The sequence below is a fragment of the Bison bison genome, unplaced genomic scaffold, assembly GCF_000754665.1.
Source record: "Bison bison bison isolate TAMUID 2011002044 unplaced genomic scaffold, Bison_UMD1.0 scf7180017864473, whole genome shotgun sequence".
NCBI lineage: Eukaryota > Metazoa > Chordata > Mammalia > Artiodactyla > Bovidae > Bison > Bison bison.
The window spans coordinates 18,272,532-18,284,469 of record NW_011495034.1 but is presented as its reverse complement, the minus strand read 5'-3'; the positions used below and the strand labels follow the sequence as shown (position 1 = coordinate 18,284,469).

Genomic DNA, 11,938 nt, shown 5'->3' with positions numbered 1-11,938 from the left:
AAGAAGGTGGAAGTGTGAGTGTCCCTCCTGAGCCGTTCTTTTGAAATTTACTTATTTGTTTAAGAAGCTCCCATTCTGGCACTGTTTGCAAGGTCACCATAGTTGCTTCCAAGAAACCAGGTGTTAAGCTGCTGTGAGAATGGCTATTAGGTACACAAATTGGCGAGGCAGGTGTAGGCTCTTGTTGCATCATTTGGTGAAAGGCGGTGTTTTGGAAGAGAGCTTTCCTTTAGGGCTTCCCGGGGTGAGGAGCATCACTCTTATTAAGTCTGAGGACCTCAAGTTGTAAGTAAAAGGTCTCTGGGGTATGTAAATTTGTGTTTAAAAATTATGGCTGAAGCATACTCGTTGTTTGCTTTGTAATGTGAGAAGCCTTACTTTTGATAGTGGTTTGCTTAATATATTTTTCTTCAAATCAGCATTCTGGGTAAAGACACCAGTGTCAGTTCAGGCCTTTAACAGGCCTCAGATCACAGGCACCTGTGGTTTTCACACCTTTCCTAGTGTGGAACGCTTTAATAATGCAGGATCCCACTTATGCAATAACACTTACAAATCCAAGCGTATAGCGTTTACTTAAAAAGTTCAGTTGGTGAGAATGATGGTGAATCCAACATTCAGTATATTTCTGTAGTTTGTTATACTTGCCCAGTGTCAAAAAAAATCCTGATTTACACAGATAAATAGATACTGTTATTGTTTTGTTTTAAACAGCTTGCTTTGTATCTCTGGCTACTTCACAGGAATGGATTTATTCCAAATTTTGCATAGTTGGTTATTCTGGCAAGAGTAGGTTAAGAAGTTGGTGGTGCACTCCAGTGTACTGACTTTGGTGTATATCGTTTGAAGCCTTTAAGTCCAGTTTTAAAGGGAATTAAAAATAGATTTTAAAAGTGAGATCTGTATAAAAGTGTGTGGCACCACTGTGGTTTTAAAATCACTGGAATGGAGAAGAGGGTTAGGAATCTTGACTTTAGCAGCAGGTAACCTTGGACCAGTGAATTTTAGACTCCCCCCTGCCCCCCCCTTAGAATTGCTTGTTAAGGTGCTTCGGTCGTGTCCGACTCGTTGCTACCCTATGGATTGTAGCCTGCCAGGCTCCTCTTGTCCGTGGAATTCTCCAGGGAAGAATACTGGATTGGGTCTTCCTGACCCAGAGATCTAACCCATGTTAAAATAGGCATACTAAATATCTCACAGGGTTGTGTGGAGTGTTGCCACAGCATCCCCTCTCTAGCTGCGTTTGTATGTTGGGAAAAGTCTCTTGGAGGACTTAAGTTTATAACTGCTTCATGTTATCTTGGGACGGTGTTCTGTGGTTTTAGTGAAGGCTAACTTTGACTTCTCTAAGACCAAAGGAGGTTTTGAAGTTGGTTGCTGTAGGAACTCCATATTGGTGCTTTTTGTGGCAGAAAGCGGTCTCCCTAGGAGTTAAGAAGTTACGTAGGTTGCCATAGGCTTTGTGGACCGGATGTAGTTTGCCATCCTAAGTTTGTTTGCATGTTAGAAATCAGTTTATTGAGAATTTTCTAAATAAAAGTATATGGGGCCTTTGGAAAAATGTACTCCTATGATGCTGGGGGAAAAAATTTAAATATTGGTATAAAACCATGTCTTCTGTTTGGGAACTTGCAGGGCTAAGTGCTGACCTGTGCTACTCTTTCTTTCCATAAGCGTCCAGAGGACCAGAGGTTAATTTATTCCGGGAAGCTGTTGTTGGATCACCAGTGTCTCAGGGACTTGCTTCCAAAGGTATCACTTAATATTATTAACTTTTTGAATGTTTTTAAGCACTAACTGGGTTGAATTCAAGTCCTAAAGTACTTCCTTATTACTTTCAGCAGGAAAAACGGCATGTTATGCATCTGGTGTGCAATGTGAAGAGTACTTCAAAAATGCCCGAAGCCGGTGCCAAGGTATGTCTGCTTTTTCATGACTGCATGGCAGTTTGTGTCATTCAGACTGTCAAGGGAGAATAAAGGAAGTTGGGTTAAACTCATAAGCGAGCCTTTTTATCTCTTTTTGTCTCTTCCCCAGTGAGAATCAGGAATAAACTGTCATCAGTACAAATGAGAGTTTACTGTAATAGAAGTAGACTGTTCTATTAGTCTTGTAGTGGAAAAGTGGAGCTCTGCAGTATACTCTTTTCTGGGACGCAGTTTGACCTATAGTGGCTTGGTGTCCAGTTCGCCAAACTAGCAAGGCAGTCATGAATTTAGCACATAATAAATTTCTTCTAAGGAACCATTCATATTTATAGAGTAAAAAAGTGACTATTTCCTTGGAAATTTTCATTTGTTGGGATAGGAAAAGACCACAGTCTTTATAAAGACTCATGTTAAATGGTTAAAGTCCCTTGTTTTTCATTTCACAGTGTTAGTTCAAATATACTCTATTAATATTCTAATGTGGTGATACACTGTAAATTTGCATTACAGCAGTACATCCTGAAACATCTGAATATACTAAAAGAAATACTTCAGGTCTGTGTTGTATTTATAAGCCTTATCAGTCAAATTTAATTTCTTGATTTAGTAAATTTAACACCATAAGATGAATAGAGCATTAATAGGAAGCTATTGCTTTCTCAGCAATGATAACTTCATTGGAAGATTTTAGTGAAACTACAGCATAGCTACTCCAGGAAAAAAGTATAGATTTAGTATCTCTGTATTGATACTGTGTTGAGAAAATTTCAGAATATCTTTATGTAACATTGCAGTCTATTTGATTTTGTCAAGTTCAGAGGTCAGGGTTGAGGCATAAGCCATTCACAGCGAAAGAAGCCTTGAAGCTTGATTTCAGACAGTTGCATCAGGCCTTTTGTTCTTGTGTTCACGTTGCACTTAGGTTGCTGAATCCACAGAGCAGCCCACTGGTCTTAATCAGGGACAGTCCCCTGGGGATTCCTCAAGCGATGGTTTAAGGCAGCGGGAGGTTCTTCGGAACCCTTCTCCCCCTGGATGGGAGAGCATCTCAAGGTGAGTGTTGTCATAAAGAACATGAAGGTGCATCAGTTGCATCAACTTGCGAATAAGCTGTGTTTGTACTGTGAGTCATGGAACTTTAAAAGGGACACAGTTTTGCTTTATAAGGGCTTCACTTTAAAGATCTCTTATGTATTTAACTTAATACATGGCCTTTTAGGAACATCTAAAAAGTAGAGAGCCACATCATGCAGATCTGGGCACTCCTTCTCTTGCGGGGGTGTGCCTGGCACGGCACTGACCTCACGGTGGAGTCGGTGCTGCTGTGCGGGAACAGCTGTTGTCAGCACTGTGCAGCCGCTTTGCTGAGTGGCTCTGTGCTTTGTCTGTCGTAACAGTGGGTGACAAAAGGTGAAGGTATCATTTGAGAAATGCTCTGCCAGGAACTGTGTTGGTGGAGCTCGGAGAAGGGGTGCAATTAGAGCTTTTCTTTAGAGCCAAAGCCAGAAGTGTCTAAATGATGTGCTGTTTGTATTTCATAGCCCTTAGAACACCTTTTTAGGAAAGGTCTTATGGGAAAAAACAGTTTATTAATTATGAGTTGAAATTCTCTTACTCTCTGAGTCCCCTGCCTTCTGTTTCTTAGTTTTCCATACCTGATTGTTGCTAGTCGGGCGTTTGAGGAATGAAGTGTTGGTTTTTTTCTTAATGGAAATTTCAGATATACATGAAAGTAGAGGGAACTGTATAATGAATCTTCATGTAATGATTAAAATGTTTTGCCATACTTGCCTTATCTATTCCTCCTTTCCTTTATCCTGAGGTATTTAAAAATAATTCTCAGACATTGTCAGTTCATCCCCATATACTTCAGGATATAACTCTAAAAACCTTGTAGTTACCTTGTGTATCTGGAGTGTCCTCATCAGAGCTAACAAAAATACTTTATTTTGTCATTTCTATACGCACACTGTATCTTTTTGCAATTTTTATTGACATGGGGCTTCCCAGGTGGCTCAGTGGTAAAGAATCCACCTGCCAGTGCAGGAGATCCAGGTTCGATCCCTGAATTGGGAAGATCCCCTGGAGGAGAAAATGACAACCCACTCCAGTATTTTTGCCTGGAAAATCCCATGGACAGAGGAGCCCCAAGGGCTACAGTCCATAGCATAGCAAAGAGTTGGACGTGACTGAGCATGAACTCATAGTCGTCTTGCAGAGTTGTACCAATCTGTGCTGTATGGCAAAGTGATGCAGTTATACACATAGATACATTCTTTTTTAATTTTTATTTTCTATGGTTTATCACAGGATATTAAGTATAGTTCCCTGCATTATACATTAGAACCTTGAATCTTTAAATAATTAAAAACAGTATCGTACATGACATACTTGTGTTAGAATACAATTTTAAAAGTACTCTGGGTATGGAATTTGGTTAAAATACTGTTGTCAGTGAACAAGTTGGATAACTGAATCCATTATTGGATAGATGCTCTTAAAACTGCATCTCTTTGACTGTATGATTTGAAAATTGAGGCTCATATCTCTGTGAATTTCACCGTCATAAAACTTGTCGATTTCATCCAACACATACTTACTGGACAGACGGTGCCTGCACCTTTGTTTAAGGATATGAGATGACCGCACAGATGACCACGCAACTACTCCTGGTCTTCTGCAGTTCTGGTAGTTTGTATTTTGTGATGTGATGCCAAAGGAGTTCACTGTGTAGGGCTCACAGGCGGAAGATGACTCCCACACACACCCTGCCCCAGGCTGTGCTAAATGACAAAAGCATGAGTTCGGTGTCACATAAACAGGGCTTAGATCCAGCCCTACTACTTAGGAGTTCGGCCGCCTCATCTAGATCCTTTGTCCTCCCTGAGCTGTCCTCTGGCTTCCCTCTGTAAATGGCGTGGCTGGAGAGCTCCACAGACTCGTTGGGGATCCAGTGAGATAGCAGCCTGGTGGCCTCACAGGACACAAGTGGTCAGTAAGCGTGGCTGGGTGATGGTGCACGTAACTCTGCCCCCTTTATATCGCAGATCTAGAGTTGGGAGAGAAATGGTGTTAGGAGAAGGGGAGTATTTCCTGCAGAAAAGGCTTTGGAGAGATGTGACTTTTTTGAGCTGCTCCCTGAAGGATGAATAGTGGGGTTTAGACCTTCAGTGGGAGAAATGGCAACCCACTCCAGTATTCTTGCCTGGAGAATCCTGTGGACAGAGGAGCCTGGTGGGCTGCTGTCCATGGGGTCGCACAGAGTCAGACACAACTGAAGCAAATTTGCATGTGTGCATGCATTGGAGAAGGAAATGGCAACCCACTCCAGTGTTCTTGCTTGGAGAATCCCAGGGACAGAGGAGCCTGGTGGGCTGCCGTCTGTGGGGTCACACAGAGTCGGACACGACTGAAGCGACTTAGCAGCAGCAGCAGCAGACCTCCAGTGAGATTCCACAAGTCTAAAATAAGGGTGGGGATCCACTCAGACTGAAAAGGTCCGGCTTGGTTGTACGTCAGGGCGATGACATGAGACCCTGGTGCTGGGCGAGGGCCCTTGTTTTCCCATGGGATCCAGACCGTGGCAGGAGGGCTTCGTCAGTACCTTCTGTGATCGTGTTGCACTGGTGCCTCGCCCAGAAATTACGTGTAACTGTCACAAAGCCCAGTCTTCTGTCTCCTTCTGTTTTGAATTCCTGATTGTGATTTAAACTTGGTTTTCATTGATTCATACTAAGCCAACTCAAAACGAGCATTTTTTAACATCTTTCATAGGCCTGAAGCAGCCCAGCCGGCGTTCCAAGGCCTGGGGCCTGGTTTCTCGGGTTACACAACCTACGGGTGGCTGCAGCTGTCCTGGTTCCAGCAGATGTACGCGCGGCAGTACTACATGCAGTAGTGAGTGTTTCCCCGCCGTGCTGGGTGTGGCCAGGGCTCCCGGGAATGGAAGGAGCTCTCGTCCATGTGTCCTGTAAAGCTAGAAGTGGAGGAATGAGTGTATTTTCATTATTATCTGCAAAGTCCTATTGTGTCTGGTTCTGTGGGCAGAACAGTGTAAATGGTAACACTAACTTGTGTATTGACACAGGTGTGCTTGTGTGTGATCCATGGTTTGATGACTTTATGTAGAATATGTTCCTTCCTTTTCAATTTGTGGTATCTTTAATGGTTTTTGAAATTTTTAATTTACTATTTTACTCTGTACTTTTATGGTAGCCTTGGTGTTTAATTCCAGATGAAATTTACCAAGTGGCTTCCCTTAGGAGCAGAAAAGCTTTTAAAAATATGACTGCTAGTAAAGAAGTTCTTCGCTAAGTTAAAAATTGTCATTTGTATATCCCTACTTATAATTCTTAATAGTAAAAGATGTAAATGAGATGATGAGAACCAGCCTTCAGGATGCCTTGGTCTCAACAGTATCTGCCTCTGTTGTTTTTACCTTAGCTTAGCAGCCACTGCTGCATCAGGGGCTTTTGTCCCCACACCAAGTGCGCAAGAGATACCTGTGGTCACTGCACCTACTCCAGCCCCAATCCACAACCAGTTTCCAGCTGAAAACCAGCCCGCCAATCAGAACGCTGCTCCACAAGTGGTGGTTAACCCTGGGGCCAATCAGAATCTGCGGATGAATGCTCAAGGAGGCCCCATTGTGGAAGAAGATGATGAGATAAATCGAGATTGGTTGGATTGGACCTACTCAGCCGCTACGTTTTCCGTGTTTCTCAGTATCCTCTACTTCTACTCCTCCCTGAGCCGATTCCTCATGGTCATGGGGGCCACCGTGGTTATGTACCTGTAAGCAGATGATTTCGCTTTTATTCCCTCTCTACTACAAATTACACTATGTGGTGACTCAAACCAAGTACAGACTTTCCTCTTCTGAGCAGTTTCAGTCAATATTTAAGGAGGTATATTTAATAAGTCATTCTGGCATTTTCAGTGTAAAGAATCGATGGCTTGGTTGTGCATTGCCGACAATACAATTACATCTGTGTTGATACAAGAACAACATTCTCTTCTTTTCCTCTAGTTAAGCTACCTGCCAGGCTTCTTTCCATACGGAGGCATGGAAAGAAAAATTGTGTCTGTGTTGAATAAGAACATATTTCTCTTTTACCAGGCTACAGCTGCCTTCTAGGATGAAGGCCACTGGCTGTGGCATAGTCTTAAAGGGTCAGGGAACTGTTGCCGGCCTGATGTTTGGCTGTATCCATGGTGCTAGTTCTCAACCAGAATGGTTTTACATCTCCCTCTAACCCTAACCCTTACCCTCAAGACATTTGGCAGTGTTTGGGGACGTTATTCACTCTCACAGCGGGGATGATGGGGGGAGGTGGTCTACCGGCATCTAGTTGATAGCTGCTAAACTACTGCAGTACACGGTTCAGCCCCTCAGTAAACACCCAGCCTGGGACATCGGCAGTGCCAAAGTGGGGAAGCCCTGGCCTGGAGTGATACAGCCTTACTTGTGGTGAAACCGAATGAAGACATTTTTCCTCTATAGGAAAAATGGATTGTTTTAGTTTTTGAAAATCTTAAAAAAGAAATATTTAGAAAAATGCATTCAGTACTCACACCCAGTATTAATCATGGTTAATATTTTGTCATGTTTGCTTCAATACTTGGATTTAAGTGGATTTTCCAGATAAAACTTTTAGGTAATTTTTTGAATTCTATAGTCTGTAGAATCATATATTTAGGTGACTAAATCTCGGTCTTATTAGTATGTTATGACATATAGTCACAGCTGTGTGTGTATTTCCTCTTTTCCTCTCTGTTCAAGTTTTCAAGTGTAAGGTTTAGTTCAGGTGAGCAAGTATGTATCGTGCACACACTGTGTGCCAAGTGCTCTTTATGCTGCTGGGCACACGATGATGAAAAAGGCATAGTTTCCATAATGACCATCAAGCACCTCACATCCCACCTGGCCTGCTAGAATGTGTCTGCAGATGGGTCTGGTTGCAAGCTTCTAATCGGGTCCTGTTCTGATGAGAGGAGGGGAGCGAGGGGGACTTCATCTCATCAAGAGGGCCCTTAAATTCTTGAGTACATCTCACTCTGTTCACTAAGATGGACTTAATGTGCTTCCTTCGAAGGCATCACGTCGGGTGGTTTCCATTTCGGCAGAGGCCAGTTCAGAACTTCCCGAATGATGGTGGTCCTCAGGAGGCTGTGAATCAAGACCCCAACAATAACTTCCAGGTATGGAGCTCCCATGGAGCCCGGCGAGCCCAGTGTGAAGAGCCAGGCCCTGGAGTCCTTCATCTCTAAAAACCTTGTGGTTTTTCCATTTTATTAGACTAAATATTTCAAGATTTTTTCAAATTTATTCTTAGAGCAGTAGCTATTTTTAAAACACTGTCACAAAATCTGTCAGGTATTTTTGTTATGTGGCAATTTGCATTTTGGCATATGTAAATGGTTTTTGAAGCTCACTATTTTGAGTGTTCATGCTCAGTAACAATGTATTATACCATGGAAACTGCTAATGGAGAGTTATTCTAATTAAGAGTTGGGAACATATGCCTGTCTCTCACAGAATAGATTTCTTGGAAAATAACATACAGAAATAGGATTTCTATAAGGCAATTTAATGCACAATCCTAAAGGAGATTCTTTTTAATATAAAGTATCACTGTAGTATCTGTTTTTAGAATCCAGTTTTAGTTGCCTTTTTTTTTTTTTTTTTAACTCGGAACACTGCCAAAATTAGAAAAATATCCATGTTTAATGAAGTGTCAAGCTTAATTACTAACTTAATAATAGTTGAAGATCTAGTTACTTCATTTGATACTGTGGCCAGGGATACTGAAAACCATGAGAGTGTTCAGCACAGTTGTGCTGTGGAGGCTGGAGGAGGAGCTCCGTCCAGCGTGGGATATCATCCCGGGGGTTGTGCCTGCATCGATTGGCTTATGGGCGGGGACGCAGGGAGTCACTCTGCCCTCGACTAATGTTATTGGGTGCTTGTCACAGTCCTAATTGTTTTCTCCTTGTGGTTTATTCCCTACAGGGGGGCCCTGATCCTGAAAGTGAAGATCCCAGCCACCTCCCTCCAGACAGGGATGTACGGGGTGACGAGCAGACCAGCCCTTCATTTATGAGCACAGCCTGGCTTGTCTTCAAGACTTTCTTTGCCTCTCTCCTTCCAGAGGGCCCTCCAGCCATAGCAAACTGACGGCATTTCCCCTCTGGCTGCTGGAGGCTTTGACAGGAGTGGACTGGGTCAACTGATTCTGGCTCGATTTCCTTACCTGGACGTGGCAGTGGCACAGAAATAGTATAAGAATCTACAGAGAGGATGATATGCTTTTGTGATTACGCAAAAGCGGAAAGTAAGACATGAAGCCATGATACAAATTGATGAACAAAAAATGCCTACAGGCTTCTCATGTCTTTATTCTGAAGAGCTTTAATATATACTGTTGTAGTTTAATAGGCATTGTAAGTAGAAGGCGTTAGTTTCGCATGTTTATGCCTGAGGAACTTTTCCAGATGTGTGTGTCTGCATGAGTGTTTGTACATAGATGTCATAGACGCAGAAACGGTTCTGCTGGTACGATTTGATTCCTGTTGGAATGTTTAAATTACACTAAGTGTACTACTTTATATAATCAATGAAATTGCTAGACATGTTTTAGCAGGACTTTTCTAGGAAAGACTTATGTATAATTGCTTTTTAAAATGCAGTGCTTTACTTTAAACCAAGAGGAGCTTTGCAGAGGTGAAAACCTTTGCTGGATTTTCTGTTCAATAAAGTTTTACTATGAATGACCCTGGCAGAGACTCCTGTCATCTTAGTTGTTTACTCTGTGCCTGTCGTCACTGGGTGGTCAGCAGTTGAGCTGCCGATTTTTGAGTAACTGAATATTTTGCTTCTTTTTATAAGAGGACCGTTTGTACTGATTAAGAAGATAAGGTAAAGCCATGGAAGTTTCAACTTACTGAGATTATGCTTGTGTTTGCCCTGCACTCCCCATTTCCTGATTTAAATAATATTGGCTTATATTGTAACCCATCAGCATTAAATTCCCCTGATTTAAAGTTAGTGGCTTTAAGTACTTTTCACCTGCTCACATATCATGCTGAGCTTTACTCTTGGACTTTAAGTAGTATTTTTGAGACTAATCTGAAAAGTAAAGTGCTGTGTATTTTTCACATGAATGATGCTGTAAGTAGAATGCTAAAGGCCTGGGACTGTTGTTTTCAGCAAAGTAAATCAGCTTCTTGTGTCATGGTCACGATCATTTATTTACGGCTGAACTAGATCTTTGTCGCTTTTTTTTGCACAGGCTTTCTCTGGCTGCGGCAGCGGGGCTGCTCTTCGCTGTGGTGCGAGGCTTCTTCCTGAGGTGGCTTCTCTCGTGGAGCGCAGGCTCTAGGCTCGCGGGGCTGGCTGCTCTTTGCTGCGGTGCAAGGCTTCTTCTGAGGTGGCTTCTCTCATGGAGCGCAGGCTCTAGGCTCGCAGGCTTTAGTAATTGCAGCATGCAGCCTCGGCAGTTGCGACTCATGGGCCCTAGAGCTTTCGGGTTTCAGTAAGTGCAGCTCACAGGCTCAGTAGTTGTGGTTCATGGGCTTAGTTGCTCCGTGGCATGTGGAACCTTCCCAGATCAGGCATCAAACCTGTGTCCCGTGCACTGACAGGCAGATTCTTATCCACTGCGCCACTAGGGAAGTCTTGGTCATGTTCATGTAAACATCACTGTTTACAATGATGACTGGAAACATCATTGACATCCAGTAAACATTCCCTGAACAATTCATAGCCAGATGCTGGGTAGAGGCAAAGCTGTTTTATGTATGTGTTTGTGTGTGAGCACGCATGGTCAGTCACTAAGTCGTGTCTGACTCTTTGCAACCCATTGACTGTAGCCCATCAGGCTCTTCTGTCCATGGGATCTTCCCAACCCAGGGTTCGAACTGGTGTCTCCTACACTGGCAGGTGGATTCTTAACCACTATCACCACCTGGAAAGGACTCCAATTTTATCTATGACTGTGCTTTAAAAAGCTAACCAAGATAATCATGTAAGGAGTAAAATAAAATAGCATAGAGTTTGAAATAACACCAGACCTCTGGAACCAGAGGACTGACCAGTCAGAAGCCACCGATGATTAACGAGTTACAAAGGCAATATTTGCTTGAAGGAAGAAGCAACTCAAGACTGGAGGTTCTGTCGTTTTACGAGTGAGAAGTGGGTGATGGGAGGACACTGAGGAGCTGCAGAGAGGGGTCCCCGCCGAAACGAGAGCACAGAGGTGTGGCTCCCTCCCACCATGGAGCTGGATCCTGGCGTACTTGGCCATTGATCAAAGCGGTCATTAAGAGTTGATACGAGGTCATTTTAAAAATCCCGAGTGGAGAAGCCTATCGTCTTATGGAGCAGGAGCAGCATCACTTGGAAAAGACACCCGGAACCCCAGGCAGCTGGCAGTGCTGGGCTCCTGCTTTTGAAGTGGTGAGGCCACTCACTCTCCCTGTGGTGTCCTGTTGCATCAGTTAAACTCTGGATTCCACAGGCCCAGAATAGTTCCAGGAAGGTGCTCCTAAGGACAGCTGACAAGGGTTCAGATTGTCCCTAGCCACATTAAGAGAGGAGCCTTCAGACAAGAGTCAAGGTTTAAAGACTTCTGATGGGTGTGAGATATGGCAGAACTGTTTCTACGACAGTTACTAAATGTGCACTCACAAGAATGTACTGCATACCACTGTTAATACTTTGGAAATTGTTGGTTTGAGTCTCTGTTGTTAAGTAGCAATTAAAAAGCTGAAAGCATAAACCAAAAAAATCCCCAAATGTTAGCTCAGGCCGTCATTGCTTTTTAAGTGTGTCTTTTCCAGGGTGTGTTTTCTTGAACCCCAGTTCTATAGAAGGAACATTCCAGAAAATGAGCTCGTCTTCAGTCGCTCAGTTGTGTCCAAGTCTTTGCAACCCCATGGACTGTGCCCACCAGTCTCCTCTGTCCAAGGGATTTTCCAGACAGGAAGGCTGGAGTGGATTGCCATTTCCT

The 11,938-nt window shown here is 43.2% G+C and overlaps 1 protein-coding gene across 1 annotated transcript in view; it reads left to right on the top strand.

Annotated features, from left to right (window-relative positions):
- The window catches only part of HERPUD1 (homocysteine-inducible, endoplasmic reticulum stress-inducible, ubiquitin-like domain member 1), an 11,761-nt gene extending 2,055 nt beyond the window's left edge, over positions 1-9,706 (top strand). The window contains exons 2-8 of the mRNA XM_010861905.1: positions 1,675-1,752; positions 1,842-1,916; positions 2,851-2,981; positions 5,703-5,825; positions 6,372-6,722; positions 8,024-8,129; positions 8,941-9,706. Of these exons, the coding sequence (XP_010860207.1) occupies positions 1,675-1,752; positions 1,842-1,916; positions 2,851-2,981; positions 5,703-5,825; positions 6,372-6,722; positions 8,024-8,129; positions 8,941-9,105 (1,029 nt within the window). The 3' untranslated portion in view covers positions 9,106-9,706. The remainder of the gene's footprint in view (positions 1-1,674; positions 1,753-1,841; positions 1,917-2,850; positions 2,982-5,702; positions 5,826-6,371; positions 6,723-8,023; positions 8,130-8,940) is intronic.
- Positions 9,707-11,938: the final 2,232 nt, after the last annotated feature.